The sequence below is a fragment of the Macaca nemestrina genome, chromosome 10 (assembly GCF_043159975.1).
Source record: "Macaca nemestrina isolate mMacNem1 chromosome 10, mMacNem.hap1, whole genome shotgun sequence".
Lineage (NCBI taxonomy): Eukaryota > Metazoa > Chordata > Mammalia > Primates > Cercopithecidae > Macaca > Macaca nemestrina.
In genome coordinates, this window is record NC_092134.1 from 83,515,314 (window position 1) to 83,542,364 (window position 27,051).

General features: G+C 52.1%; 1 protein-coding gene and 2 long non-coding RNA genes across 4 annotated transcripts in view; 2 read left to right on the forward strand and 1 right to left on the reverse strand.

Annotated features, from left to right (window-relative positions):
• LOC139356764 (uncharacterized) overlaps positions 1-21,048 on the reverse strand; it is a 43,352-nt gene extending 22,304 nt beyond the window's left edge. Inside the window, exons 1-2 of the long non-coding RNA XR_011609159.1 lie at positions 20,972-21,048; positions 18,935-19,045 (exon numbers count right to left, since the gene is read on the reverse strand). This is a non-coding gene — a long non-coding RNA (uncharacterized lncRNA). The remainder of the gene's footprint in view (positions 1-18,934; positions 19,046-20,971) is intronic.
• LOC139356765 (uncharacterized) lies at positions 9,472-12,584 on the forward strand. The gene is made up of 2 exons (XR_011609160.1): positions 9,472-9,671; positions 12,349-12,584. It is a non-coding gene; the product is annotated as an uncharacterized lncRNA (long non-coding RNA).
• The window catches only part of LOC105492863 (Fas apoptotic inhibitory molecule 2), a 31,023-nt gene continuing 21,471 nt past the window's right edge, over positions 17,500-27,051 (forward strand). The window contains exons 1-5 of one of the 2 annotated variants that reach the window (XM_011760163.2): positions 17,500-17,683; positions 20,117-20,309; positions 23,320-23,423; positions 23,825-23,889; positions 24,324-24,377. In XM_011760163.2, coding sequence (XP_011758465.1) covers positions 17,669-17,683; positions 20,117-20,309; positions 23,320-23,423; positions 23,825-23,889; positions 24,324-24,377 — 431 coding nt within the window. In that variant the 5' untranslated portion in view covers positions 17,500-17,668. Of the gene's footprint in view, positions 17,684-18,436; positions 18,627-20,116; positions 20,310-23,319; positions 23,424-23,824; positions 23,890-24,323; positions 24,378-27,051 lie in introns of those variants that run through there. The other variant, XM_011760162.3, reaches the window with a different exon arrangement.

Sequence of the window (27,051 nt, forward strand, 5' to 3'; positions counted from 1 at the left end):
AGGAAACAGAAGTTAAGTAACTTGACCAAAGCCATCCAGCTTGTAAGTGGTGGAGCCAGGATTCCACCCATGGCTTGTTTGCCTCCAAAGTCAGAGTTCTGTCCATTTTTCTATGTTGTCCCTTGAAATCACCCTCACTCCCTAAATTTAAGCTGGAAAAGCAATTTTTAAAAAATGCCCTAACTGGCTGGGCGCAGTGGCTCACACCTGTAATCCCAGCACTCCAGCAGGCCGAGGCGGACAGAGTATGAGGTCAGGAGTTCGAGACTAGCCTGGGCAACATGGTGAAACCCCGTCTTTACTAAAAATACAAAAAGTTAGCCGGGCATGGTGGCAGGCGCCTGTAATCTCAGCTACTCAGGAGGCTGAGGCAGGAGAATCGCTTGAACCCAGGAGGCGGAGGTTGCAGTGAGCCAAGATCATACCATCGCCATCCAGCCTGGATGACAGAGCAAGACACCATCTAGAGAAAAAAGAAAAACAAAATACCCTAACTATAATGGCAATGGGTTGAAACATTTCAAATATATGTAAATCCATGAGTTCATGATAAAAATTAATGATCACTTTCAGAGATGCTAGGGAACTCGCTCATTATTTTGAAAACTACAGGATTTTCAAGCCTCTAGATCTAGGGATGCAATCAAACTCCAGACTGTGGGAAATTCTACAGCAGAAATGACCTGGTTTCCTCAACAAATAAATTGTAAGGATGGAAAAAGAGAAAAAGGGAGACCTATAATTTAAAAGAGACTTAAGGCCATGCGTGGTGGCTCACGCCTGTGATCCCAGCACTTTGGGAGCCTGAGGCAGGCAGATCACATGATGTCAGGAGTTTGAGACCAACATGGCAAACATGATGAAACCCCGTCTCTACTAAAAATACAAAAATTAGCTGGACTTGGTGGTGCGCATCTGTGATCCCAGCTACTCAGGAGGCTGAGGCGCAAGAATTGCTTGAACCTGGGAGGCAGAGGTTGCAGTGAGCCAAGATTACGCCACTGCACTCCAGCCTAGGTGACAGAGTGAGATCCTATCTTAAAAATAAATAAATAAATAAATAAATAAATAAATAAATAAGACTTAAGGCACAGTGGCTCGTGCCTGTAATCCCAGTGCTTTGGGAGGCCAAGGTGGGAGGATCGCTTGAGGCCAGGGGTTTGAGATCAGCCTGGGCAACATAGCAAGACCTCGTCTCTATAAAAAATTTAAAAATTTAGCTAGGCATGAAAAGAAATAAAAGAGAGAGAGAGAGACACTGAAGAAACATTAATCATTTGCAATACAGTGTATGGACTTTATCTGGATCCTAATTTGAACAATTTTTTAAATGAGAAAACTGGACAATTGGAACAGTGACTAAGTATTTAATATTAAATTATTGTTAGTTTTTTAGGCATAATAATAGTAGTGTAGCTATTTGTTAAAGTCCTCTTCTCTTAGAGACACATCTGAAATAGTTACAGATGAGATGGTGTGATGTCTGAGATTTGCTTCAAAAGAACCCGGGGGTATGACTGGGCTAGAGATGAAGCTCAACTGGCCGTGAGTTGGTAATCATTGAAGTGGGGTGATGAGCGCATGGGGTTATTATATTACTCTCTCCACTTTTGTATATGTTGGAAAACTTCCATAATAAAAAGTTAAAGAAAAATCTGAATGATGTAAAGCCGTTTTGTCTTTATAACTGCTTCTAGGAATTGATCCTCTTGGAGCCTCGTTTCCCCAACTGCAAAGGGAACTAAACTGTCTCATGGTGATCGCCAATGCCCAATGCTCACTGGGTGCCAGGCACTGTTTCAAGAACTTGATTTGCTTCCAGTCAATCTCTGAACCACACTATGGGCAGGAGACTTGTATTGTGCCCATTTTTGAGGAAACCAAGGTCTAAAGAAGTTAGTGGCGGGCTGGGTGTGGTGGCTCACACCTGTAATCCTAGCACTTTGGGAGGCCCAGGTGGGAAGATCCCTTGAACCCATGAGTTTGAGACCAGCCTGGCCCATGTAGAGAGACCTGCTCTTTACAAAAAATTAAAATAAAAATAACTAGCCAGGTGTAGTGGTGCATACTGTGGTCCCAGCTACTTGGGAAGCTGAGGTGGGAGGATTGTTTGAGGCCGGTTGGTCAAGACTGCAGTGAGTCATGATCATGCCACTGCATTCCAGCCTGGGCAACAAAGCAAGACCCCATCTCTTTAAAAAAAAAAAAAAAGAAGCTGATTAACTTGCCCAGGGTCACACATAGCAGGTGGAGGAACTCCAGAGCCCTGGTGCTTATGTTGTACAATAGGCTGCCTCTTGGAGTGCAGAGCTAACCGTGCATCCATATGAGCCACTGTGGTGTCTTTTTTGCATTCACAGGTCCTCTCCCTCCTGCCACATCCCTACCTTGCCCACTGCTGGGCCAGAAGAGGCTTGCTAAGGGTGAGGACTGTGGGAGCTTGCTTGTAGTACCTCACCTTGAGTCAACGTGTGTGAGGAAGGTTTCCTGAGAGTTGCTGACCCATGACTTAGGCAAGGGTAGGGCCCCAGCTTGACGTGCGGGCAGAACCGGGCCAGGTGGAGGCAGCTGCATGTTTTACCTCCTTCCCGGGGCTGCCTGGGCAGCCTTTACCATCCTGGCCCGAGTATGGAGAGACCCACTGAACTTTCTCCTCGGGGGGGTGTGTGTGTGCTGGGGAAGGAGCAGGCTGAAGCTCCAAGGCTGCTTGTAGGAGGGAGAAGAATCTGCTCCTTTGAAGGGGCTCAGAGGGGCAGGAGCCTGGATGTGATGACCCCAGGTGTCCTCACTGCCTGTTCCCAGCTGTCTCTAGCTACTGGGAAGTGCACATGTGGGTAAAGAGTGTGGCCACTCTGCTCTCTGGGAGATTATAGCCTAAAGGATTTAAGGATTAAAATCTCCAGCTGGGCGTGGTGGCTTATGCCTGTAATCCCAGCACTTTGGGAGGCCAAGGCGGGCAGATCACAGGTCAGGAGATCGAGACCTTCCTGGCTAACACGGTGAAACCCCATCTCTACTAAAAAAAAAAAAAATACAAAAAATTAGCCGAGTATGGTGGCAGGCGCCTGTAGTCCCAGCTACTTGGGAGGCTGAGGCACGAGAATGGGAGGTGGAGCTTGCAGTGAGCCGAGATCGTGCCACTGCACTCCAGCCTGGGTGACAGAGCCAGACTCTGTCTCAACAACAGCAACAAAAAGTCTCCAAACCCCCTGCGCCCTGGAACCATCCAGGCAGGCCTGGCACCATCTCAGCAGTTCTTTGCTGTCTGGATTCTGTCCCCTTTCTATCCCTCACTCACTCATTAATTCAGTGCATGTTCGCAAGCACTCGCTCTATGGCAGGCCCTGCGCTTGGCCCTGAGGGCGTGGCAATGAATAAAGCACAGTCTCATTTTCCTCACGTTGCTCACAGTGGATTAACAGGGAAATATGAGGGTGAAGGAGAAAATATCTGCTTCACGCGCCCCTCTTCCCAGGAGCCTGGTCAGGCTTAGTTGTGCAGCCCCCTCACATTCCTTCTGTCTGCAGCCTGGTCTGGATCGATCCTTCTCCCACATGTCACAATCCCTCCCCATCTGAGTCTCCCCATAACATCTTCCTGTGGGTTTGCCCTCTGGAGAGTGGGGAATGGTTCAGTCTAGATCAGCATAGTTCAACAGAAAGAAAAATAACATGAGACATAAATGTGAGTTACACACATAATTTAAATTGTTCTGGGCTGGGCGTGGTGGCTGAGGCCTGTAATCCTAGTAATTTGGGAGGCTGAGGTGGGCAGGTCACTTGAGCCCAGGAGTTCGAGACCAGCCTGGGCAACATGGAGAGATCCTGCTTCTACAAAAAATACAAAAAAAAAAAAAAAAAAATTAGCTGGACGTGGTGGCATATGCCTGTAGTCCCAACTACTCACTCGGGAGACTGTAGTAGGAGGATCACTGGAGCCAGAGAGGTCAAGGCTGCAGTGAGCCGTGACCGTGCCAGTGCACTCCAGCGTAGGTGACAGAGCAAGGCCATCTCCATAAATAAATAAACAAATAATTTTAAGTGTCACATAAGAAAATACATAAAGAACAGGTAAAGTTAATTTTAATAACATTTTATTTAACCCGATATACCTAAAATGTGATCACTTCAACATGTAATCAATATAAAAATTATAAATAAGATATTTCGTGTCTGCTTTTCATACTGTCTTTGAAATCCAGTGTGCATTTCACATTGATAGCACATCTCAACTTGGACTAGCTGAATATTAAGTGCTAACTAACCACACCTGGCTAGTGGCTACCACATTGGACAGAACAGATCTGGATTATCAATTCTGGGATCTGGTCCTCTTTACCTAGTTTCGGAGCTGGAAACGCAACTCCATTATCCAAGCAACAGGCTCCACCTCCCTGGGAGAATTTGCCAGGAGGAAGGGAGGCTGCGGCTTTGTGTCCCTGCCCATAACTCCAGCCTGGGGTGCTAGGCAGGAAAATGGGCTGAGGCTGGGCCAAGGGTGTGGCCCATTTACCAATCAGAGAGCTAAGAGGTGGGGGGTCTGGGAAACTCAAGGGTCCCACCTGAACTTCGTCCAGAAGTGAGTTCCGTCACTTCTGATTTGGGTACATAAAGAGCTTATAGACCCCACACCCTTGCTCTGCTGTCTCCTCCATTCTGAATGCCTTTCCTCCCCTTTCTTCAACTGCATCTGCCAAAATGTTATCCTTCAAAATGCTTAAGCTACAAAATTTAGTGAACAAAGAAAGAAGTGTAACACAGAGAAAAGACCAGAAGAAAACACCTACGTTTTCGCCATGGTTTTCTCCGGGTTTTGGAACTAGATGACTATTTTCTTTTTACTTTTTCTTTTCCTTCCTTCCTTCTTTCTTTTCTTTTCTTTTTCTTTTCTTTCTTTCTTTTTTTTTTTTTTTTTTTTGGAGAAAGGATCTCCCTCTGTCACCCAGGCTGGAGTGCAGTGGCACAATAATAGCTCACTGCTGCCTCGACCTCCTGGGCTCAAGCAATCTTCCCACCTCAGCCTCCTGAGTAACTAGGACTACAGGCGTGTACCACCACACCTAGCTAATTTTTTGTTTTATTTTTTGTACAGACAGGGATCTATCTGTGTTGTCTAGGCTGGTCTCAAACTCCTGGGCTCCAGTGATCCTCCTGTCCTGGCCTCCCAAAGTGCTGGGATTACAGGCTTAAGCCACTGTGCCCAGTCCCTCTTCTTTTTACTTTTCTACATTTTCTTAAAAAAAAAAAGTTTTTTTTGAGACAGAGTCTTGTTCTCTTGCCCAGGCTGGAGTGCAGTGGCGTGATCTTGGCTCATCACAACCTCTGCCTCCTGGGTTCAAATGATTCTCCTGCCTCAGCCTCCCAAGTAGCTGGGATTACAGGTGCACGCCACCACACCCAGCTAATTTTTGTATTTTTAGTAGAGATGGGGTTTCAGTATGTTGACCAGGCTGGTCTCGAACTCCTGACCTCGTGATCTGCCCACCTCAGCCTCCCAAAGTGTTGGGATTACAGGTGTGAGCCACTGCGCCCAGGTTTCTTTAAATTTTTTAAAATTATGAACATGTCAGCCGAGCATGGTTGCTCACGCCTGTAATCCCAGCACTTTGGGAGGCCGAGGTGGGCAGATCATGAGGTCAGGAGATCGAGACCATCCTGGCTAACACGGTGAAACCCCATCTCTACTAAAAATACAAAAAATTAGCCGGGCATGGTGGTGGGCGCCTGTAGTCCCAGCTACTCCGGAGGTGGAGGCAGGAGAATGGCGTGAACCCACAAGGCGGAGCTTGCACTGAGTCGAGATTGAGCCACTGCACTCCAGCCTGGGTGACAGAGCAACACTGTCAAAAAATATATATATATATATATGAACATGTCTTAACTACATGAAAAGAAAAGAAAAGAAGGAAGGAAGGAAGGAAGGAAGGAAAAGAAAAAGTAAAAAAAAAAATAGCTACCTAGTTCCAAAACCCAGAGAAAACCATTGCGAAAACATAGGTGTTTTCTTCTGGTCTTTTCTCTGCGTTACACTTCTTTCTTTGTTCACTAAATTTTGTAGCTTAACCATTTTTTTTTTTTTTTGAGACGGAGTCTGGCTCTGTCGCCCGGGCTGGAGTGTAGTGGCCGGATCTCAGCTCACTGCAAGCTCCGCCTCCCGGGTTTACGCCATTCTCCTGCCTCAGCCTCCCGAGTAGCTGGGACTACAAGCGCCCACCACCTCGCCCGGCTAGTTTTTTGTATTTTTTAGTAGAGACGGGGTTTCACCATGTTAGCCAGGATGATCTCGATCTCCTGACCTAGTGATTCGCCCGTCTCGGCCTCCCAAAGTGCTGGGATTACAGGCTTGAGCCACCGCGCCCGGCCAGGTTAAGCATTTTGAAGGATAACATTTTGGCAGATGCAGTTGAAGAAAGGGGAGGAAAGGCATTCAGAATGGAGGAGACAGCAGAGCAAGGGTGTGGTGTCTACAAGCTCTTTACCAACCCAAATCAGAAGTGAGGGAACTCACTTCTGGACGAAGCTCAGGCGGGACCCTTGAGCTTCCCAGACCCCCCACCTCTTAGCCCTCTGATTGGTTAATGGGCCACACCCTTGGCCCAGCCTCAGCCCATATATAATTGGAAAAATTAATTTGTTTAATACATATTTTTAAAAGCCTTACGTGGTCTTCAAAGACCAGTTAAAATGCCAACTCCCCCTCGGTCTGCATTGCTTTACTCTGCTGTGGTCCTTCTTTACTCCACAGCCTGCCTGGTACTGAGTTTAACCTGGGCCTGTCCTATCTCTTCTCCAGTGTCTTGAGGGTGGGGCCCGGCACAGTGTCAGCCACCCAGTAGGGGCTCTCTCTGTGTTGTGGACTGAATGACTGAGGCCAGCTACAGCCAAAAGGCTCCAACTGGGCCCCTGGGCCGGCTCATGCTCTGGCCTCTCTCCAGAAAAAGTCTGCAAATCTCTCTCACCCCAGAGACTGTCAGCTGCTCAGGGAAAGATCTTTTTGAAAATGCAACTGATCAAACACTTGCAACAGGCGCTGAGACATCTCCCAGATCTCGCTGTCACAAGTGCTGCAGAGGACAGGCTTCACAGCCTCGACTACACAGACACCGCTGAAATATTTACGAGGCTGCTGGCTTGTGAAACAGCTTTGGCTGGGGAGAAAGGGAAAAAATGTGGCGCTTGTTAAGTACCTGGACGTGTCACACCTCACACCGTGCAGGGAGCCTCCCGGCTCAGTGAAGGAGCTGCCATTAACCTCATCTAACCTCACTGGCAGGCTGAGACCCCAAGTCCCTGAAGCCGGACGGCATAGAGGCTGAGAGCTGGGCTCTGGGGGCTGACTGCAGGGCTGGGCAGCTGGCCCCATCACCTGCCAGTTGTGGGCAACCTTGGGCAAGTTACTTAACCTCTCTAAGTCCCAGTTTCCTGTCTATAAAATGGAGATGAGAAAGAGGACCTGCCACTGTTGGGAGGATTAAACAAAACAATCCATGTAGCATTCTTAGCTTGGGACCTAGCACATGTTAAATGCTCCATAAATGTCAGCAATTCTTATCATTATCAGCCCAGTCAAACAAGAGTGAGAGGGCTTGGGAAGGAGCCAAGGCCACTCACTAGCAGTGGCAACCCTCCAGGAATGGGCTGGACCCTCCTCTGTCTTCCTCATGTCCACTCAATCTGGAAACCTCTTCCTCTCTCTCACCTTCTACCGCCACACAGCCCTTCACCAGATCCCCCCTTAAATAGCCCCTGAATCTGTGAATTTTCTCCACCTTCACTGCCCAGCGTAAGCCCAGGCCACCGTCACCTCTCCCACAATGGCAGCGATAGCTTCCTCATGTCTCTTCTCTGTCCTGCAGCCAGGGGGGATTCTAAAATGGCCAATCTGGGCTGGACATGGTGGCTCACACCTGTAATCTCAGCACTTTGGGAGGCTGAGGCAGGTGGATCACTTAAGGTCAGGAGTTCAAGACCAGCCTGGGCAACATGGTGAAACTCTGTCTTTACTAAAAATACAAAAATTAGCTGGGCATGGTGGTGAATGCCTGTAATCCTAGGTACTCAGGAGCATGAGGCACAAGAATCACTTGAACCCAGGAGGCAGAGGTTGCACGGAGCTGAGATCGTACCACTGCACTCCAGCTCCAGCATGGGCGACAGAGTGAGGCTGTCTCAAAATAAATAAATAAAAATAAATAAATTAATTAAATGGCCAATGGGAGTGGGTGCCCACCCTTTCAACCTCCCTTATTCTGTGGCTTCCCAAAGCTCTCCCCTGTCCACAAGGCTGGCATGATCTGCCTGATGCCCCACGTACTTCCCCATCTCACAGCCTTTGCACAGGGGTTCCCTTTGTTTACAACACTCATCCCCTCACCAACCCCACCTCATCATTCAGGGCTCCTGGAGGCCTCCCCCGGACGTGCTTCTCCACCCATCTACATTACTGCTCTGTTATTCTTCCACAAGGCAGCTTAGGCTTTTGCTTTGAGGGACTCACCATGTGGGATTCTGCATTCCAGCATGTGGCTATTTACTTAAGACCTGCTTCCCCCTCTAGAACGTGAGCTCCTGGAGGGTGGGGAGGGGATCTCTTGCTTGCTTCTGCTCTCCTAGCTCACTGCATGATGCTCAGGCTGGGCTGGAAACACTTTGTGGAATAAATGAATTCTGGTCCCCACCCAAGCACACAAAGAGTGACCCACACTGCTGCTGGGCCAAACTGCACTGAAAAATGGCATTGCTGTGTGGACGTGGCCCTGCCCACCTCCAACAGGCACAGCAGGAAGGGCTGAGGAGCCCTGGCCAGGCAAGGGGAGTTCATGGACACAGCACCGACACCTGCCCACCCCTTCCCAGTGACCCAGTCCTGCCTCCCACAGCCGAGCAGTGCTCCGTCAGTATGGATAGCCTGGACAGCTGGGGTCAAGCAAGAGGCCTGGCATGTCAAGGGCTCTGGCCCCTGGCCCCACCTGGCTCTCCACTGTTGCCAAGTGTCTTTTCCCCATCACTCTCTCCTTGGCCCAGACCCATCCTTTCATGTTATTCCTCTGGGGATGGTCTGTATCCTACCAGAGGCTTACCCAAGGAAATGAACTTTTAGTGGTGGAATATTGAGCCTGTTATAGTCTCGGCCAAGGGTAGACAGCTGGGAAGGGGGTCCCTCAAACCTCACCTCTTGGGCAGTTGCCTCCTGTCCCTGTGAATACAGCTGCTTTGCCTAGATCAGCCTCCAACCTCCCTCTGGGCTAGGCCACCTTCCTCCTAGGATTCAACTCCAAGTTGGCACCTCACGTTTTTCTTCCTCCATGCCTTCATTTGCATGCCGTTCTGGTCCCCTGTAGGGCCTCCTTCTCCTCCCCCAACACCACTGTCTCTTGTCTGTCGAAGGCTACCCTTTTCTTTAAGATGCAGTTCAAAAGCCACCTCTCCTTTAGGCCAATCCTTTTGGATCTCCCAATCAGATATAACTTCTCCTTCTTCTGAATCCTCCGAAAGCACAGTGCTGATAACCATCAATCATGTATGGCTTTGTCTGAAGGATATTGGGGGACAAAAGCTGTCTCTGTTGTACCTGACATTCTAGAATGTTATGGTTCTTTGTTGCATGTAATACAAGTTGGTGCTGGTTATAAGCTTCTGAACAATGATAAGGATGGTGCCATTTGACATTCAGTAGGTGCATTCGACTGTAAGTTCCTCGAGGGTGTGGAGGAGAGTTCCACATCTTTGTCTCCCTAGCACCTAGCATGGTGCCGGCACACGGTAAATTCTCAGCAAATGGTTCCCTGGTTCAGAATGGATGTTCACAATAATGGCTTTAACTTGTCACGCCTGTCGTACGCCAGGCACCGTGCCGAGCCCTGTCCAAATGCCATCTCACTGAGTTTTCAGTCACTCTCTGGGTCAGGCACCAATAGTCTCCACTAAGAAGTAACCCCACAGGGCCGGGATTTGTGTCTGTTGTGATCAGTGTTGTACACATATCAGTGCTTGACATGGAGCTGGCCCTCATAAATATTGTGTGAATAAGTAAATCAGTTAATGAGTATCCATTGTATAGATGAGGAAACTGAGGCTCAGATTTACCTAAGGTGTATCATCTAGTAACCGGGAGAGTCAGAATTGGCACCCAGATTGATCTGACCCCAAACCCTGTATTCTTCAGTACTGAACTCTACCAGGTCAAGAGATGGAGTAGGAAGGCCTAAGATACACAATCCATATATTTAAGGCACTTTCCATCTGGTAGAGAAACGGAAATGTACGCACAGCGGCACATGCGATGGCAACAGAACCTGTGAGACCCTGGGGAAAGAAATGACTTTTCAAGGGCCTGCTGCAAGAGAGGGGCTAAGCCTGGCCTAGAACACTAGTTTCCTGAAAACTTGATTTTTTTGTGTGTTATTCTAATGTGCAGAGGGCCTGTACCAGGCCTACTGAGGAGTGAGCTGATGTGGCTGAGAGTTTTGGAATGTGAGGCTGGGATGACAAGCCTGGAGCCTGGCTCTTTTGCGCTCAGTGAGGATTGCTCCAGCCTCAGCCCCAACTCTCAGCAAAGCCCAGGTGTGGGGAGCAGGGGAGGCGAGACAGAGACGAGGAGGGACAGAAATGTGGTTTCACACCTGGCCCAGCAATTCCTGCCGCTGGAAAGCACAGCGACTCAGGATGTCAATGCCTGCCAGAGGCTTGGGCTTCACGTCCTGCATTTTGGAGACTGTATCTGGAGAGGCACAGTGCGAGGGGCATCGGGAGGCAGGAGTGGGACCGCAGCAGAGAGGGGTTTTGCCACCAGCCTCTGGCTGGTGAGCACAGGAGTGTCAGGTTCTTTGCTGTGGGGCTGCTGGGGATGAGACAGGCAGGAAGAACCCCTGCGAAGAACAGTGAGAAGGGTAGGAGCCAGGGGCCTGCAGGGTGATGGCAGGCTTTGAAGTGTGTGGAGAGCTGACGCAGCTGAGGCCCAGCTATACCCAGAAGGGAGCAAGCAGCCTGATGCCTGAGCTGGCCTGGCCTATTCGCCTCTTGTAGCCCACCCTGAGAACCTTCTTGCTGTGGGTGAGCTGGGCCCTGTCTAGCCCCTGCCTCTGCACCCCCATCACTGGCCTCAAAAGCACAGGTTCTCTCTTTACCTACACTCTGGGGAGGCAGACAGTGGTGCAGCCTGGGTGTGTGGGTCTGTGTGTCAGGGGGTATTGGTGAGGATCTGGGGAGAGGTGCCTGGATAGCTCTGATTCTACCCACCTAAGAGATCTGAGGCCCTCCCAGCTCCTCCCCAACTTCCACCCTCAGTGTTGTCGCTGAAACCCTCGAGCTGATCGTGCCTACACGGGGTCAAATGCATTCTTCTCACCGGCGTTGGTCCCAACGTGTCATGTAACCTTGTGTTAGTCACTCAACCTCTTTGGCCTTGTGCTTCCATGTCTGTAAAATGAGAAGTCGCCTCCGTCCACACATTTGCCCCTTCCCGCCGCCAACCCACAATTGCCCCAGACAGAGCTGGCAACAAGAGCAGAGTGTGGAGTGGGAGGGCCTGCCATAGCATGGGCCTGGAAGGAGGAGAGAGGCAAAGCCTGCAGCCAGATCTTCGCTCCCCGCCGGAGCAGCCCTGAAAATATTCCCGGCTGGTCTTTGCCTCTCCACGCTCACAGCAGCCTCGTGATGACGATGGCAGGGGGATTCTACAGGGAGGACAGAACTTTCTTCCATCTTCTCCCGCCCCAGCTGCTGCCTGGGATCCACTCATCCCCTTCTTCTCTCCTTGGCCTCACTCTGCAGCGGGGGGCTCACTCACTCCAGGGTTCAGCCACTGTCCACCTGCTAATGAGCTAAGGAGTCCCAAACCTCCACCACCAGCCCAGTGTTCAACTCCATGGGCCCCAGGGCTGAGCACCAGGGTGGGAAGGGATGTGGTCCTCCCTCTAAACACAGCACATGGTGCCTCCTGGGGCTGCACAGGGAGGAGGCCTTGCCCAGACCTCTCTCCTGGGCACCAGGAACCTCTGGCCGACTGCCTACAGGACATCTCCACCTGGATGTCCTACAGGCCCTCAAACTCAACCTGACCCCCGAGCACCTCAGCTCCTTTCCCTTTTCATAATGGGACCATTCTCCCAGGGACTCAGTCTTCACACCTTTGCCCTTTCTGATGTCCCTTCTGCCTTTCTCTCACCTCTACTCTCTTCCCAAGTTCCGTCGGTCCTGTCCCATGCTGTCCCTTTTCTCCATCTTTTCTGCCCCTGGATCACTTGTCTTATTTTCTAGTGATCAAACATGCATAGAGCATGAGTTAGATGGCTGGCTCTGTTCCTAGTGCCTTATAAATCCTAGCTCTCCTCATTCTCGCAACCTTCAGTTTACAGATGAGGAAACTGAGGCACAGAGAAGTCAAGCATCTTGTGCAGGGCCAGGATTGGGACCCAAGCAGCCTGCTCTAGAGCTGGGCTCTGACCCTCCACAAAAGCCATCACTGAAGTTCCACTTACCCCTGCACCTTCAATCTCTTCCTCTCTCCATCCCTCCCACATGTTCACAGATGAAATCTTCTTCTTTTCTGATTTAAGAAAACAATATAATGACCAGCATGGCAAACAAGGCAAAACCTTGTGTCTATTAACAATAGAAAAATCAGACCGGGTGCGGTGGCTCACGCCTGTAATCCCAGCACTTTGGGAGGCCGAGCGAGGCAGGTGGATCACCTGAGGTCAGGAGTTTGAGACCAGCCTGGCAAACATGGTGAAACCCCGTCTCTACTAAAAATACAAAAATTAGCTGGGCGTGGTGGTGGGTGCCTGTAATCTCAGCAACTTGGGAGGCTGAGACAGGAGAACCGCTTGAACCCAGGAGACAGAGATTGCAGTCAGCGGAGATCGTACCACTGCACTCCAGTCTGGGTAACAGAGTGAGAGTTCACCTCAAAAAAAAAAAAAAAAAAAAAAAAAAAGAAAGAAAAGAAAAAATAGAAAACAATATAATAGCAAAAATTAGTACAGAGGTTGGTTTTTCTTTTTTTTTTTTTGAGACTGAGTTTCCCTCTTGTTGCCCAGGCTGGAGTGCTGTGGCTCAATCTTGGCTCACTGCAACCTCTGCCTCCCAGGTTCAAGTGATTCTCCTGCCTCAGCCTCCCAAATAGCTGGGATTACAGGCATGTGCCACCACATCCAGCTAATTTTTTTTTAATTTTTAGTAGAAACGGGGTTTCACCATGTTGATCAGGCTGGTCTCGAACTCCTGACCTTAGGTGATCCATCCACCTCGGCTTCCCAAAATGCTGGGATTACAAGCATGAGCCACTACGCCTGGCCTGGTTGGTCTTTCTGAATCATGACTTTAAATATGTCATTTCCTTGTTCAATAAAACCTTGAGGCCAGGCACAGTGGCTTACTCCTATAATCCCAGCCATTGGGAGGGCGAGGTAAAAGGATCAGTTGAGCCCAGGAGTTCGAGACCAGCCTGGGCAACATAGTGAGATCCCGTCTCTACCAAAAATAAAATTAACCAGGCATGGTGGTGCAGGCCTGTAGTCCCAGCTACTTGGGAGGGTGAGATGGGAGGATTGCTTGAGCCTGGGAGGTTGAGGCTGAAGTGAGCCATGATCATGCCACTGAATTCCAGCCTGGGCGATAGAGTGAGATTCTGTGTCAAAAATTAAATAAATAATAAAATAAAATAAAGCTTGAAACTCCCCATTACTACCCCGCCTTGTACAAACAGAATAAAGCCTATCATAGGGCTGGAGATTTGAGGATGTTACCCCAATAAGTCCCCCAGCTCCCCTGGGGAGCCCCTTACTGTTTCTGATTCCCCTGAGGCACTCTTCCCCCAGCCCTCAGCCACCCCAGAACTGCCCGTCCCCTCTTGCCCTGGGGTGAGTCTGAAGGGACCTCATCCTTGAAGAATGGCTTCTACCAAATGTGTCAACAGGGACAGAGATGACAGACATGACACATGAATGAACAAATGAGTAACTGTGGAACTGAGCTGCCTTATGTGGTGGAAATTACTTCATTAAACAATATTTGTGGAACACTTAAGGCTAACACTAATAGCTAACACCAAGAGCTTACTGTGTGCTTATGGTTATCAAACATGCATAGAGCATGTGTTAGATGCCTGGCTCTGTTCTAAGTGCCTTGAAAATCCTACCTCTCGTCATTCTCACCACTCTCACAACTCATCTCTCACAATCTCTCATACAGCTTTTAGATAGAGGAGCTGGGATCTGGAGCACAGCGGCTTGACTCTGTAGCCTGGGCTTTCAACTACCACACCTAACCATTACCAGATCCCAGAGGAATGTTACATGAATGTTTAATATTTGAGTAATGTTGGCTGGGCACGGTGGCTCAGGCTTATAATCCCAGCACTTTGGGAGGCTGAGGCGGGCAGATCACCTGAGTTCAGGAGTTCAAGACCAGACTGGCCAACGTGGTGAAACTCTGTCTCTACCAAAAATACAAAAAGTAGCCAGGAGTGGTGGCGTGCGCCTGTAGTCCCAGCTACTCAGGAAGCTGAGGCAGGAGAATCGCTTGAACCTGGGAGGCGGAGGTTGCAGTGAGCTGAGATTGTGCCACTGCACTCCAGCCTGGGCAACAAGAGCAAAACTACACCTCAAAACAAATTTTTTTTTTTAGTAATGTCCAATGTCCAAAGACCACCTCATGGGAACATATACCCTAGTTACTTGGGAGGCTGAGGCAGGAAGACGCTTGAGCCCAGAAATTCAGACTGTAATAAATCATGATCATACCACTGCACTCCAGCTTAGGCAACAGAGAGAGACCCTGTCTCCAAAAAAAAAGTTGGGGGGACATATAAGCAATGTCAAGGTAATGGAGTCCAACATCTGAGAAACATCATAGCACTGACAATGTCAACATGTCTGAGGAATATAAGGATTTTGTATAATGCTGTACTTTACTCAACCAAATACTTATCAACCCACTACATCCATGTCAGGCACTATTTTAACCCACAGGTGTAGGGCAATGACACAACACCCCAAAACTCCTCCTCTTCTGTAGCTGACATTCTCATGGGAGAGAGAGAGAGAACTAAACAAACAAACCAACAAACAAAAAACATGTCAGAGGTGACAATTGACACAGAAAACATAAAGCTTAATCAGAAAAAAGGGACTGTCCAATGTACTGGATGGGGGTACGTGGGTGGCATTCCTACTTTGTTAAAGATCAGGAAGACCACCCCTGAGACAATGTCTGAGCAGAGTAGTGAAGTTAGTGAGGGAGGGAACCATGCAGTGATCTGCAGAATTTCCAAACAAGACACAGCCAGTGCAAAGGCCCTCAGCTAAGGGCATGCTTAGCCCCATCTAAGGAATGGCCGAGAGGCCTGTGTGGCTGGAGCAGAGTGAATGCGAGAGAAGGAATAGGAGGGATTCACAAACATGAAAGTGCTGAGGCTGATGAAAGTCAGGCTCTGCGTAGTGCCACGTCTGGGAAATATTAATAACTACAACTGATGGAGTGCATTCCACACACCTGGCACTGTATTCAGTCCAACTCACACCAAAACTGCTACAGGAGCTTAGAGTGTAACAGGGAGTCAGTCAAAGAAACTTCACAGCGCCACGTGACAGGCTAGGGAACTAAGAAGAGGAGCATCTAACTCCAACGCGGGGAAGGAGGCTTCCTGGAGGAGGTGGCATTCAAGCTGTCAAGCAGGAGAAGGAAAACACTTCCAGGATGCAGATGCAGAGAGGGAGGGAAGGCCAGAACCTGGACCAGCTGGCCAGAGCTCCAGGAGCAGTGCTGGGGACCAGGGCATAGCTTGCTGGAAGAAGAGCTCAGGTTTGCAGAGTTGAGAGAGCCTCTGGACACGGAGGCCCAGGCTTAAGTGTGTTTGTACAAAATTGGTGGTTATGGAGTGGGGGACAAAGGGCAAAAAAGGATGGGATAAAGACTTTGATAATTAGGCCAGGCGTAGTAGTTCATGTCTGTAATCCCAGCCCTTTGGGAGGCTGAGGTGGGCGGATCACTTGAGGTCAGGAGTTGGAGACCAGCCTGGTCCAGTGCATTTCACATGGTAAAACCCTGTCTCTACTAAAAATACAAAAATTAGCCGGGCGTGGTGGTGCATGCCTGTAATCCCAGCTACTCAGGAGGCTGAGGCAGGAGAATCACTTGAACCCAGAAGACAGAGGTGGTAGTGAGCCGAGATTATGCCGCTGCACTCCAGCCTGAGCAACAGAGCAAGACTCTGTCTCAAAAAAAAAAAAAAAAAGGCTTATAATTTGTCTGTCCACCGGGCCCTGCTTTCTCAAAGTCTTTAGGTGGGTCCCTGGGCAGTGAGAGGGAAGCAGAAGGTAAGTGGCCACCCCCACCTGTCCCAAGTCTTAGTTCCTCATCCCATCATAGCAGGTTCAGATCCTTCTTTTAGGCAGATCTGTGGGTCCTCGCTCTGGGGCAACCCAAGACATTCTGGTAGGAGACTCCTCAGTTAATAATACCTCATATACTTCCAGCACTTCATGGTCTTTTATGTGCTTTTACTGCCATAACCTGTGCGTCTGACAGTCAGTCTAGGATGGACAGAGCTATTCTAAGCCTTTTTCAGGAGATGCTGCAGCTCAGAGAGGTTAAGGGCCTTGCCAAGGCCACGCGGCCAGTGGGTGACTAAACTGGGACTTGATCCCAGCTCTTGAGATTGCAAACCCCACAGTGACACTGCGGCAGCTACAGAAAACGGGGCCTAATGATGGCTGGGTCACAAGGACACGTCTGGGGAAGCGAGGAGAATGAGCTCTGGCATGAGAGGAATGGAACGTGGGGAAGATGGAGACGGGGTGATGGAAGCTAAGCGTGGAGGCAGGAAGAGAGCTCTGGCAGGGGTTGTAGAGGCTTTGAGACAGAACTAGCGGTGTCTCCAGAAAGACCCCATGAAATGTCCCAGCAGGGTTGAAGGAAACAGAAGAGGTGTCCTCCCACCCCATGTTTCTGTGAACCAAGGCAGGGAGGGACCTACTGTGTGCATTTCACAGGCGAGAAAAAGGAGCAAGGAGAGGTGGCTATTGGCTTGCCCCAGACCCACAGAAGCGCAGGGCCCAGGGGCCCTGTTAGCAGCGGGTAGCCCAAGCGAGACTTCCAGACCTTCCCCTCCACCGCGGATGATGAAATAGATGATGAGAGGAGAGGTGGAGATGGAGACAGAAATCAGGGCCGCATCCACAGAGGGAGGGGGAAAAGGCAGAGGCGCAGCTGGCGCTGCAGAGAGGTGCAGATACGGTGGAGAGATGAGGCCCTGACGCCTGGCTCTGGTTTCACGCGGGCAGTGTCAGCTGGTCGGTGTCACGGAGTTCCCGCGTCCCCCGCCCGCTCAGCCCCCGCGGATCCATCCACTGAGGTTGCTCCGCAGCGCGACGCTCTCTTATCCCGGGGGAGGGCTAAGGGCGGCGGTGGGGGGCGCAGTGGGGAGAGCGGCGGGAGGGGGCGGTGCACGATCGCCGCCTCCAGGGCTCGCAAATCCGCAGCGTCCTCCGCAGCATCTTCCCAGGCCCGGCCCCCTCCTCCCCCCGCGCCGATGGTACGCGCCGGCCCGGCCCGGCTGCAGTGGATGTTGCTAGAACCCACGCGGAGGAAGGAAGAGACGCAGGCAGGCTGCGGCTACCCAAGCGGCCGCCCCGGCCTCAGAGACCCCTTCCCCGAGAGACGGCACCATGACCCAGGGAAAGGTACCATCATCTCCCCCGCCTGCACCATCCTCCATCCTCCGGCTCCCGGATCCCTGTCATCCTCAGCAAACCCTCTGGACCACGAAATCGTCCTCCCCTGGCCCTAGGTTGAAGGTCCTCAGTGGTCCTTGCTGAAGTCAGAGGACCGAAAGGCCAGTGTCAAGGAATGGACCGGGCCTCTTCCAGCCCGCAGGCGCGCCTCTCCTCCCCTGTCTCCCTCCCACCCCTGCTTTGGCATCACAAGGCTCCTCCCGGATACCCAGGCCCCCTGTGAGGAGTCAGCCCGGGCGTCCGGTGTGACTGTATGTGTGTACATGGGTATGTGTGTGCCAGGGTGAGTCCTGAGGGGCAGTGCCTATAGGGCAACCCCCTCTGGCCCAGCCCTCCAATCCCAGACCCAACCACTTTATGCTTATCTTTTCCACCCTCCACAGAAACAACCCCCACCCCGCTCCCTGCCATTATTCCACATCTGGGCATCTTGGCTCCATCCCTGTGCTTGGGGCTTGCTATGACAACCCTGCATCGGGTTGCTGTAATTGTTTTGGTTCTGGCCAGGCATGGATGGGTCCGGATGAAGCATCTCTTCTTCTCCAGTTTTAGGCCTGAATTGTAGGGGAGGGGCTGGGGCAGAGACTTGGCTGGCCTAGTAGGCTTATGTAACATCAATAGCCTGTGGAATTATACAACCACTAGGGCCTGGGGCTAAGGGGGAGGGTCCTCTGGCCCTCTGTTTGGGTTGCTAAGGATTGGGCAGAGAAAACAGGGCAAGGGCCTACCCTACACTCCCCCTTCTTCTCTTTGAGAGGAGCTTCAGAGCCAATGGCATTCTTCCCTGGACCCTCAGACCCTCCTCTCCCTGTGTGCAAGCTCTTTGGGCCTCAAATGATGTCATTGGATGATACCACCTCCTGCCATTGATCACACCTCACTTGGGAGTGCCGTATGTGTGTAGGGGGCGCTGGGCATTAGGGTTCAGGAGGCTCTGAGGGGCGGAGTGGCAGGGTGGGGGCTGAACTCGATTTTGGTGGGCATGATCCTTCAGATCCGGGTGATGACGGGGGCTGGGGAGTGGGAGGGAGTGGGAGGCCTGGGGAGTGTTCAGTTTGGTAAACATGGAGAACCCCCCCACTTCTGCTGAATCTCCTTCCACCCCCACCCCCCCTCCACCAGGCCCTTTAGTGGCGCTGTTCCCTTCCTGGCGTGAGGGGGACCTCTGCCTCCTCTGCCCCTTGTCCCCAGCTCACTCACAGGCTTGCTGGGTGACGGAGGAGACCGCTCCAGTTCCGTGGTCCTTGGGCCTGGATGGAACCAGGAGTCTTCTGGCGTGCCCATCACCAGGCTGCCTCAGCCAGACACCCCCTGCAAAGAAGGAAGTCCGCAGTCTTCCTCAGTGGCCCTTTGGGTCTAACACAATCTTCTGGGAACCACACCTAAATCCCATTTTCTGAGAACCGGACCTTTTGTTGCTGTTTCAATTTCACACCACCCCCTCCACCCCAATCTTCTCTGGCTGCCTCATTCACTTCCCAGCTCAAATCCTCCCACCAAAGCTAAACATGTCCACGGGTGGGGGGGCAGGGGACACATCTGAGTGTAAATGGACTCGCGTTTCCAAACTGCCATGGGGACATTTCCCTTTGAGCCTCAGTTTCCTCATCTGTTCAGTGAAGGAAGAGACTCAACTGGATGTCTTCTGAGGCCCCTTCCACTGGGTCACTCTGTGAGTCTGTTCTGGTTTAGGGGAGAGGCTGAGATTCTTACAGGATGAGGCCAGAACAGACCTTTAGCCAGGATCCTCTTGCTCTTCCTCCATCCTGAAGGCCCTTCCTCTTTTCTGTTTCCTCCCTCTCCTCTTCCCTTTCTGTTGCCCTTCTCTCCCTAATCTCCATCCTCCTTGCATCACTTCCAGCCCAACAGAAGGAGACCAATCCCAGTGGATAGTGCCTAGGCCCTGCCTCTCAGTGGGCCCACATGCAGCTCTGTGACCTAGGATGAATCGCTCTTCCTCTCTGATCCTCATTCTCATTTTACAGCAGGGGTCAAAATACAACTAGCAAGTCTCAGGAAGATTAAATGACAGGACCTTTTATTTGTAACAGTCTACTACGTGCCAGGCCCTTTTCTGGAACCATAGAGGCCCTGCCCCTACCCCAGGGACAGTGACAGTGACAACCAGTGGTGGGCACTCCTAAGAATTTTCTTTTTCCTCTGTTCCTACCCCAGCTCCACCGTGTGCCCCAGCTAGCACTGACCCCTCTGGAGCTTAGTTCTCTTGTCTATAAAATAGAGACATTCTTGTCTGCACTCCTGGCTTCCGAGTGCAGATAAGGAAGGATCCGTGAAAGTTCCAGGAATTGAGGAGTTGGTGAGGAGGATTTGGAAGGCTCCCTTTCCCTGGCGACTGTCTCTCCCTCTGCCTCTACTCCACAGCTCTCCGTGGCTAACAAGGCCCCTGGGACCGAGGGGCAGCAGCAGGTGCACGAGAAGAAGGAGACTCCAGCAGTGCCCTCAGCCCCACCCTCCTATGAGGAAGCCACATCTGGGGAGGGGATGAAGGCAGGGGTCTTCTCCCCAGCCCCCACGGCGGTGCCTCTCCACCCAAGCTGGGCTTATGTGGACCCCAGTAAGTCTTTCAGCTCCTGGAAAATGGAGCATCATGGGGTGGGGGTCGACCCGGAGGGAAAACCTGAGTAGGAGGAAGTTGTCCAGAAAGAGGTACACTGTGTGGTTGTATGAAGCTATCTTGTTAGATGCTTAGGATTTGGAGAACTGTTCTGAGGGTAGGTCAGAGACAACTCCATGAAAACGGAAAGAGACACAATGTCTGCATCAGGGTGCTCTCAATAGGGAAGAGGGCGTTTTTTTTTTCAAGTCACCATGCTAGAGTAAATGGAGGGGACAGATGAGGGAGAAAAGCTAAGGGCTAGTGAAGAAAGACCTCCTAGAAGAAAGAGATACAGAGAAGGAGGGGGCGTATGAAACTGCCACTGGCCATAGCCTTCACTGGGCCTGGCTCAGTGGGGACAGGTCCCCATGGAGGCCCAGGGCTGTTGGGGGATAGGGGTCTGGGAATCCACCTCACCAATCACTCTCCTCATCTGTGTTCCCTTCCCCAGGCCCGTGCTGGGGCAGGGGGGCATGACACGGCGAGGGAGTGTGGTTGCCAGCGTCAGTGTCCCCCACAGCCAGGCACACTCCCCCAGGTGGATGCCAGATTCCTGCAGACCGAGAATCTCAGTGGGTAGGAGCTGCTCTGTTGGGTCGAGCAGCCTGTGGGAGCTTTACCTTGGGGCCAGGAACGTACAGCTTCCCAAAAGCTCTGAGGAAATCCTCCTCAGCCCCTTCGGCTGCCCTCAGCAGCCCCTTCCCCTCCCCCACTTTATCACCCCACCCCCAGCAGGATTCTAGAAGAGATCCCAGAGACAATGCCCCAGACAGAGCCTCTGCTCACAGGGAGTAGCCACCATGGTCTACACCTCCCACTACAAATCCCCTGGGCGCAGACCCCTGAAGACTCACCCCACCGTGACCTACTGGAGGGTCAATGAAGGTCTGGTGTTTGTGGGCGTCCTCCTCCCCTCTCTACACACCCGCTGGCCCACTTTCCCTCTCTTTTTCCCTTCTCTCTGTGGCCTGGCCACGTGGGCTTTGGCAGAGGATGTAGACAGGACACGAGGGAGAAGTGAAGGTCAAGAGGGCAAGGGTCTCCGGTCCTTAGGTTTGCAGTGGGTCTACCTCTCTCCCCCTTCCTCATTTCCCATATCCTGGCTGCTAGGACTGCTGCTTTAAGGTATGTTTTCTAAGGAACTGTCGAGGCAGGAAGGCAGCTGTGACAGACATTTACTAAGTGTGTGCCAGGGCACAGGGTCTGTGTCTGGGTTTGTTTCGGAGGATGCACTGATTTGCAAGACCTGCTGGGATCTCTGTCCTCGGAGAGCTGACTGTATAGACAAGTGATTGGACAACTACCACACAGTGACACAAACACAGTGACAGGTGCCTGGGCACCTTACCTAACCCACCTGACAGTCAGGGAAGGCTTCCTGGAAGGAGGGGTATCCACACTGAGTCCCAAACGATAGGCATGAGTTAGCCTGGTGAAAAGGCAAGAAAATGAGTGTTTAAGGCTGAAAGAATAGAATGTGCAGGGGCCCACAGGCAAGAGAATACGTGGTGGAAAATATATACTCAGGTTGAGAACAGGGTCGGGGGAGGAATGTGTAGTGGAGCTGGAGGGCGCTGCTCAGGGAGGCCGTGGAGGCTTTCTTAAGAAACTTGAACTTGAGTGAAGGGCAGTGGGGAGCCATTGAAGAGCTCAAAGCAGGGCAATGCCGTGGTCAACTTTGAAAGACCAAGTCAGAGGCTACTGCTGGGGGCAAAGGAGATCATGGACACCTAGTGGTGACAGTGGAGGGACAGAATGAACACATTGGAGGACTTGGAAATGGCCATGATGAGGGACACAAGGAGGGGGGCAGTGTAGTTCCCACCAGAGAGCAAAGGCTTTCATTTCACAGACCTGGAGGTTTTCATGTTTATCTCATTTGGGCCCCAGGAGGTGAGTATCACTAACCAGTATCAGAAGAGGCTCAGGAAGGCCAGTAACTTTATCAGGGTCACACATCTAGTACGTTCTAGGCGAGGGATCCACCCCTGGGTCTGTTTGACTGTGGAGTCCATGCTCTTCCGAAAGCCTCAGTTCTGGGACTAGGCCTGGAATGGTCATCCTCACTCCCACTTCTTGCCCGTGTCCTGGCTTTATTTCCCCTCCATCCCCTCACCCCGCTGAAGCCCTGATTTCCAGCTGGAGCACCAGCAGTCCACCACAGCCAACCAGTCCCCAGCTCCCAGCCCAAGGGCCTCAGCACAAGCCAGAGTCAGAGCTGGGCACGGTGGCTCATACCTGTAATCCCAGCACTTTTGGAGGCCGAGGCAGGTGGATTGCTTGAGCCCAGGAGTTCGAGACCAGCCTGGGCAACATAGTGAAACCCCATCCCTACTAAAAATATGAAAAATTAGCCAAGCATGGTGGTGTGCACCTGTAGTCCCAGCTACTCGGGAGGCTGAGGTGGGAGGATTGCCTGAGCCAGGGGAAGTCTAGGCTGCAGTGAGCCGTTTCATGCCACTGCACTCTAGCCTGAGTGACAGGAGTGAGACCCAATCTCAAAAAAACAAAACAAAACAAAACAGAAACAAAAAGAATGAGCCAGGGTCAGGATCTTTGCTGCTGGGTGGCCCAGAGAGAGTGGCTGGCCCTCTGTGATCCTTGACTGCAAGGGAGCCAGAATATCCAAGGAGGAGGGTGGGGTGAAGAAGATGGGAGGTTCACATTCGTATGGCATAGCTTGGTCCCTGGGGAGCCCCAGCCGGGGTGGAGGGAGAAGTAGGGGATGACAGTTTCTTCCCAGGACTCAGAGCAGGAAAAGGGAGAATTGACCAGGGAGAGAGATCTGGGGGTTGGGGTGGGGCTGGGCTGGGCCAAGGCTGGGTGTTTGATAATGGGGATGCAGAGAAAGACTTCAGGGTCCAGAGAGCCAGGCTGACAAAGAGGCAGCTTTGAGATGGGGGCTGTTGGGGACAGTAATTCCATGTAGGGGGAACCCTCATGTCCTCCTCCTCCACATGCCACACAGGCAGCAGCTCCAGTTATGACAGCGGTTTCCCCACCGGAGACCATGAGCTCTTCACCACTTTCAGCTGGGACGACCAGAAAGTTCGTCGAGTCTTCATCAGAAAGGTAATGCCCCTCTCTAGCCCTCTGGGACTGGGAAGCTCAGTGGGGGAGCCCCTGTAGAGGCCCCTGGCCCAACCCTCTGCCTGCAGAAGCCATCCCTACCCGCTTCTCTTGTGATCCCAGCTGACGGCACCCACTAGGAATTTCTTCCTTAGGTGTCACTCCAGTGCCCCCTGCTACACCTGAACACACTGTCCCCTCTTTTCTCCCAATGCTAGGGGGTGCGCTTGGCTCTGCAGCATCTTTGCTTTCCTTTCACCTTGTCCTGGGTTCACTCCAATGACCCCCAAGAAGGAGGGTGGAGAGCACAGGATGGGGACCTGGAGAGGTGAACGAGTCGCTGAGGGGCTGACAGGTCCCTAACAGGGCTCCCCAAGCTGAGTAGAACCTCCTCCCACCCCCAGGTCTACACCATCCTGCTGATTCAGCTACTGGTGACCTTGGCTGTCGTGGCTCTCTTTACTTTCTGGTGAGTTGGCAGCATGGACCAGCACCTTCCAGGGGTGGCTATGGCCAGGCCTGGAGCTGGGGAACCCATGATCAGACTCCTGCTGGAATGCTGCCTGGAGAGATGCCTGTGGGGCAGTGGGCCTCCTCCTGCTGGGACACAGCCTTAGAGAGTGCACCAGGCGAGGGGTCGTCTGTCCAGCGTGGGGTGGACCCGGGGTGCCTTCTGGGTGTCTGTGTGGCAGTCCTTCTGATCCGAACCACTAACTGCATGTGCGGGCACTTGCAGGTCCCAGCTAGGGACTGTGGGCTGGGACTCCCCGAGCCTCCAGGGGCTGCATTCCTTCGGCTTCCTCTCAAGTCCTGTGAACTGTGTGGGACAGATGCAGATGTTGAACCAGGAATGGAGACCTAGGGTACATTCTGACTCTCTCTTCCCCTCTCTCTTCTCTGCAGTGACCCTGTCAAAGACTATGTCCAGGCCAACCCAGCCTGGTACTGGGCATCCTAGTGAGTATATCCCAGTCCCCTTCCAGAGAAGGCTTAGTGGCCAGAAGAGGGAATCTCTGTCTTTCTTGACCTAATCTGAGCCCATAGCTTCCCCCAGCCTCATAGGGACTGTTCTCACAGATCCCTTCCAGCCCTGCCCCATTCTGCCGGCTTCAGAGCATGGCCAGAAGGACCTATCTGGGGTGTTAAATCTGGTGGAGCACAAAAGAGATGGGGGTAGGTTCTGCTGCCTGCACAAATTGGGAAGGGTTGGGCCAGGGCTGTAGCTGGAGAGACCCAGACCTCGGTCCTAAGAGGCAGTGAGGCTGGAACACTTTGGCCCACACTAATAATAATGTTGCTACTCTTATTAATGTTGTTAGTAATGCTTATGAAATATTAATCATAATTGCTACCACTTAAAGAGTGCTTAATAAGGGCTGGGCATTGTTCTGTGTGCTTGATGTACAGTATTGCATTCGGTCCTCACATCTACTGGGTATGACTACTTCAGAAAATTAAGGTTCAGAGAAATGAGGAATTTGCCCAAGGTCACACAGCTAGTCAGTGGTAGAACTGGGATTCAAACCCAGAATTCCGGTTAAGGCTTGTGCTCTTAATCGGTCTACTTGGCAGGCTCCCTGCAGCCCTCGAGCCACTTGGCTCCTGCTTGTCCTATATTCTTTGAGGAAACCAGCCGGTAACTTGGGAGAGGAGGTTTGAAGGTGTAGATGATTCTGATCCTCCTTTCTGGGTAATTAAGGAGTCATCCTGGATCTCTCCACACCAGAACCATCCTGGGGCTCAGAGCAGAACTGCTCTTGCACTCACTGTGAGCCCAGCCCTGTACAGGGGCTGCAGGAGAGGAGGCCTCTGCAGGGAAAGTTATTGGTGGCCCAAAGTAGCATGAACGGATGCAGCATTCGGAGAGGGGAGGAGGGAAGGAGTGAGCCTGTACACCAGCGCATGCAGCCCACATCAGGGGCGCCCCCCAAAGGATGGGCCATGAAGACTGGAGACAGCGTTCCCAGGAGAGAAGTGGCTTAAGCAAAAGCATCGGGCGAGAATGCACATGGTGCATTTTCTAAACTGGGACTTCTCTGGCAGAGAGGTGGAAGGCTCCATGCAGGGGAATTCCGGGCATCTTGGAGAGCAGTGGGGCCTTGTGGGGTCAAGGCTCTGACTGCCTGGCCAAGGAGCCTACACACTGTGGCAGTCCCAAGTCTGTTCCTGGATAGGGCTCTGGTGGGGAGGTGGGCTCAGCCCAGAGCCCCGTGGACCACGTCGAGCCCAGAGTAGCCTCAGAGATGGGCCTAGAGTTCACAGAGGCCCACCAGAGGCTGACGGTAAGGACCCTAGCCTGGCCTCTGGGGGTTCCAGAGTCTTTCCTAGAGCAGAGGGCAGAGGGCCTGTCTGCAGGCAGGTGGGGAGGCATGTGTCTTGGGGGCCTGGGAGGCACTGTACGGTAAAACTAATGAGGCCCCAGAGTCTACCACCTGGGCCAGCCCATGTGGCAGGTTGGCATGGCTTCTGGCACGTCAGCATGTCCTGGCAGCTTTGGGCCCCTGAGAACTTGGGAAGAGATTCTTAGGCCCCTCTCTGAGCCTTCTGGGGGAGGGTCTGTGGGATTCCATGCTCTGAGAAGGTGGTGGCAGGAAGACAGTCCAGGAGTGAGTAGGCCCAGGAAGTGGGGGCAGAGTGCACTCCATTGGGTGGGATGGGGGGATTGGGAGGGTGGAGTATGAGAATCTGACCTCTGAATGGTGAGATTTGGAGTCCCTCCTCCTCAACGTCTCTGGGCAGAAAACAGAGATGCTTTCTCTGGCTTCTACCAGGGTGGGTGCTGGCGAAAGTGGGAGGTGAGGTGGGCGTGAACTGGGCGCTTTTCATAGGGTGTCCCAAAGTGTGAAAGGTGCTTGGAAGTTTCACCACTGGGATGCTGCCCTTTTCCTCCAGAAACCCTGCCTGGGGTCCTGCCCTGCCCTGCCCCCTCACACCCCTCAACTCTCTCCATCCTGCCCCCTAAGTCGGCCTCGTGTCTGAGTCCTGGTGGGTCTCACCTCCTGCAACACATCCTGTGCTCCCTGAGGACTCCATCCGGGTCTCTTCCTTTTAGAAAAACAATAGGAGCACTGAGAAGCAGACAGCTCTTTTTCTGTATGGAGGGCACCATGCTAAGCACTTTACATGTATTTTTCACTTGATCTTTCAATAGCCCTGCCAGGCAGACACTACTATTATCCTCATTTTACAGATGAGGAAAGTGAGGCTCAGAGTAACATAACCAGGGTAGAAATCCAGGTCTTTCTGATGGTGAAACCCATGTACTTGCCCTCTGTGCTCTGCTTCCTCCTTTGTCTTAGAGCAGGACAAGCTGGGGGAAGGCATTGGGTTTGGATGCTGGCCTGCACCTGAGCCTTACTTCCCTGTCCTGACATTCTGTAAACAGACTGTGGTTCCTGCCCAGGCCCTGGGGCTGGGGCTCTGATACATAAATCATTGGCTCTCTCTCTCTGACTTCTTAAGTGACTCATTCCCTGCCCCCTGGGCTGCCAGCCTCCCCCTCCCCGACCCACAGCCCAGCTTTCTCAAGGCCCTTGTCGCCTCCCTCCATCGATTCTCACCTTACTGTCTGATTGCGCCCACTGAGCCACCGTGTCTGCGGTGGTGGAAAGCTGGTGGGCCAGGAGAAATC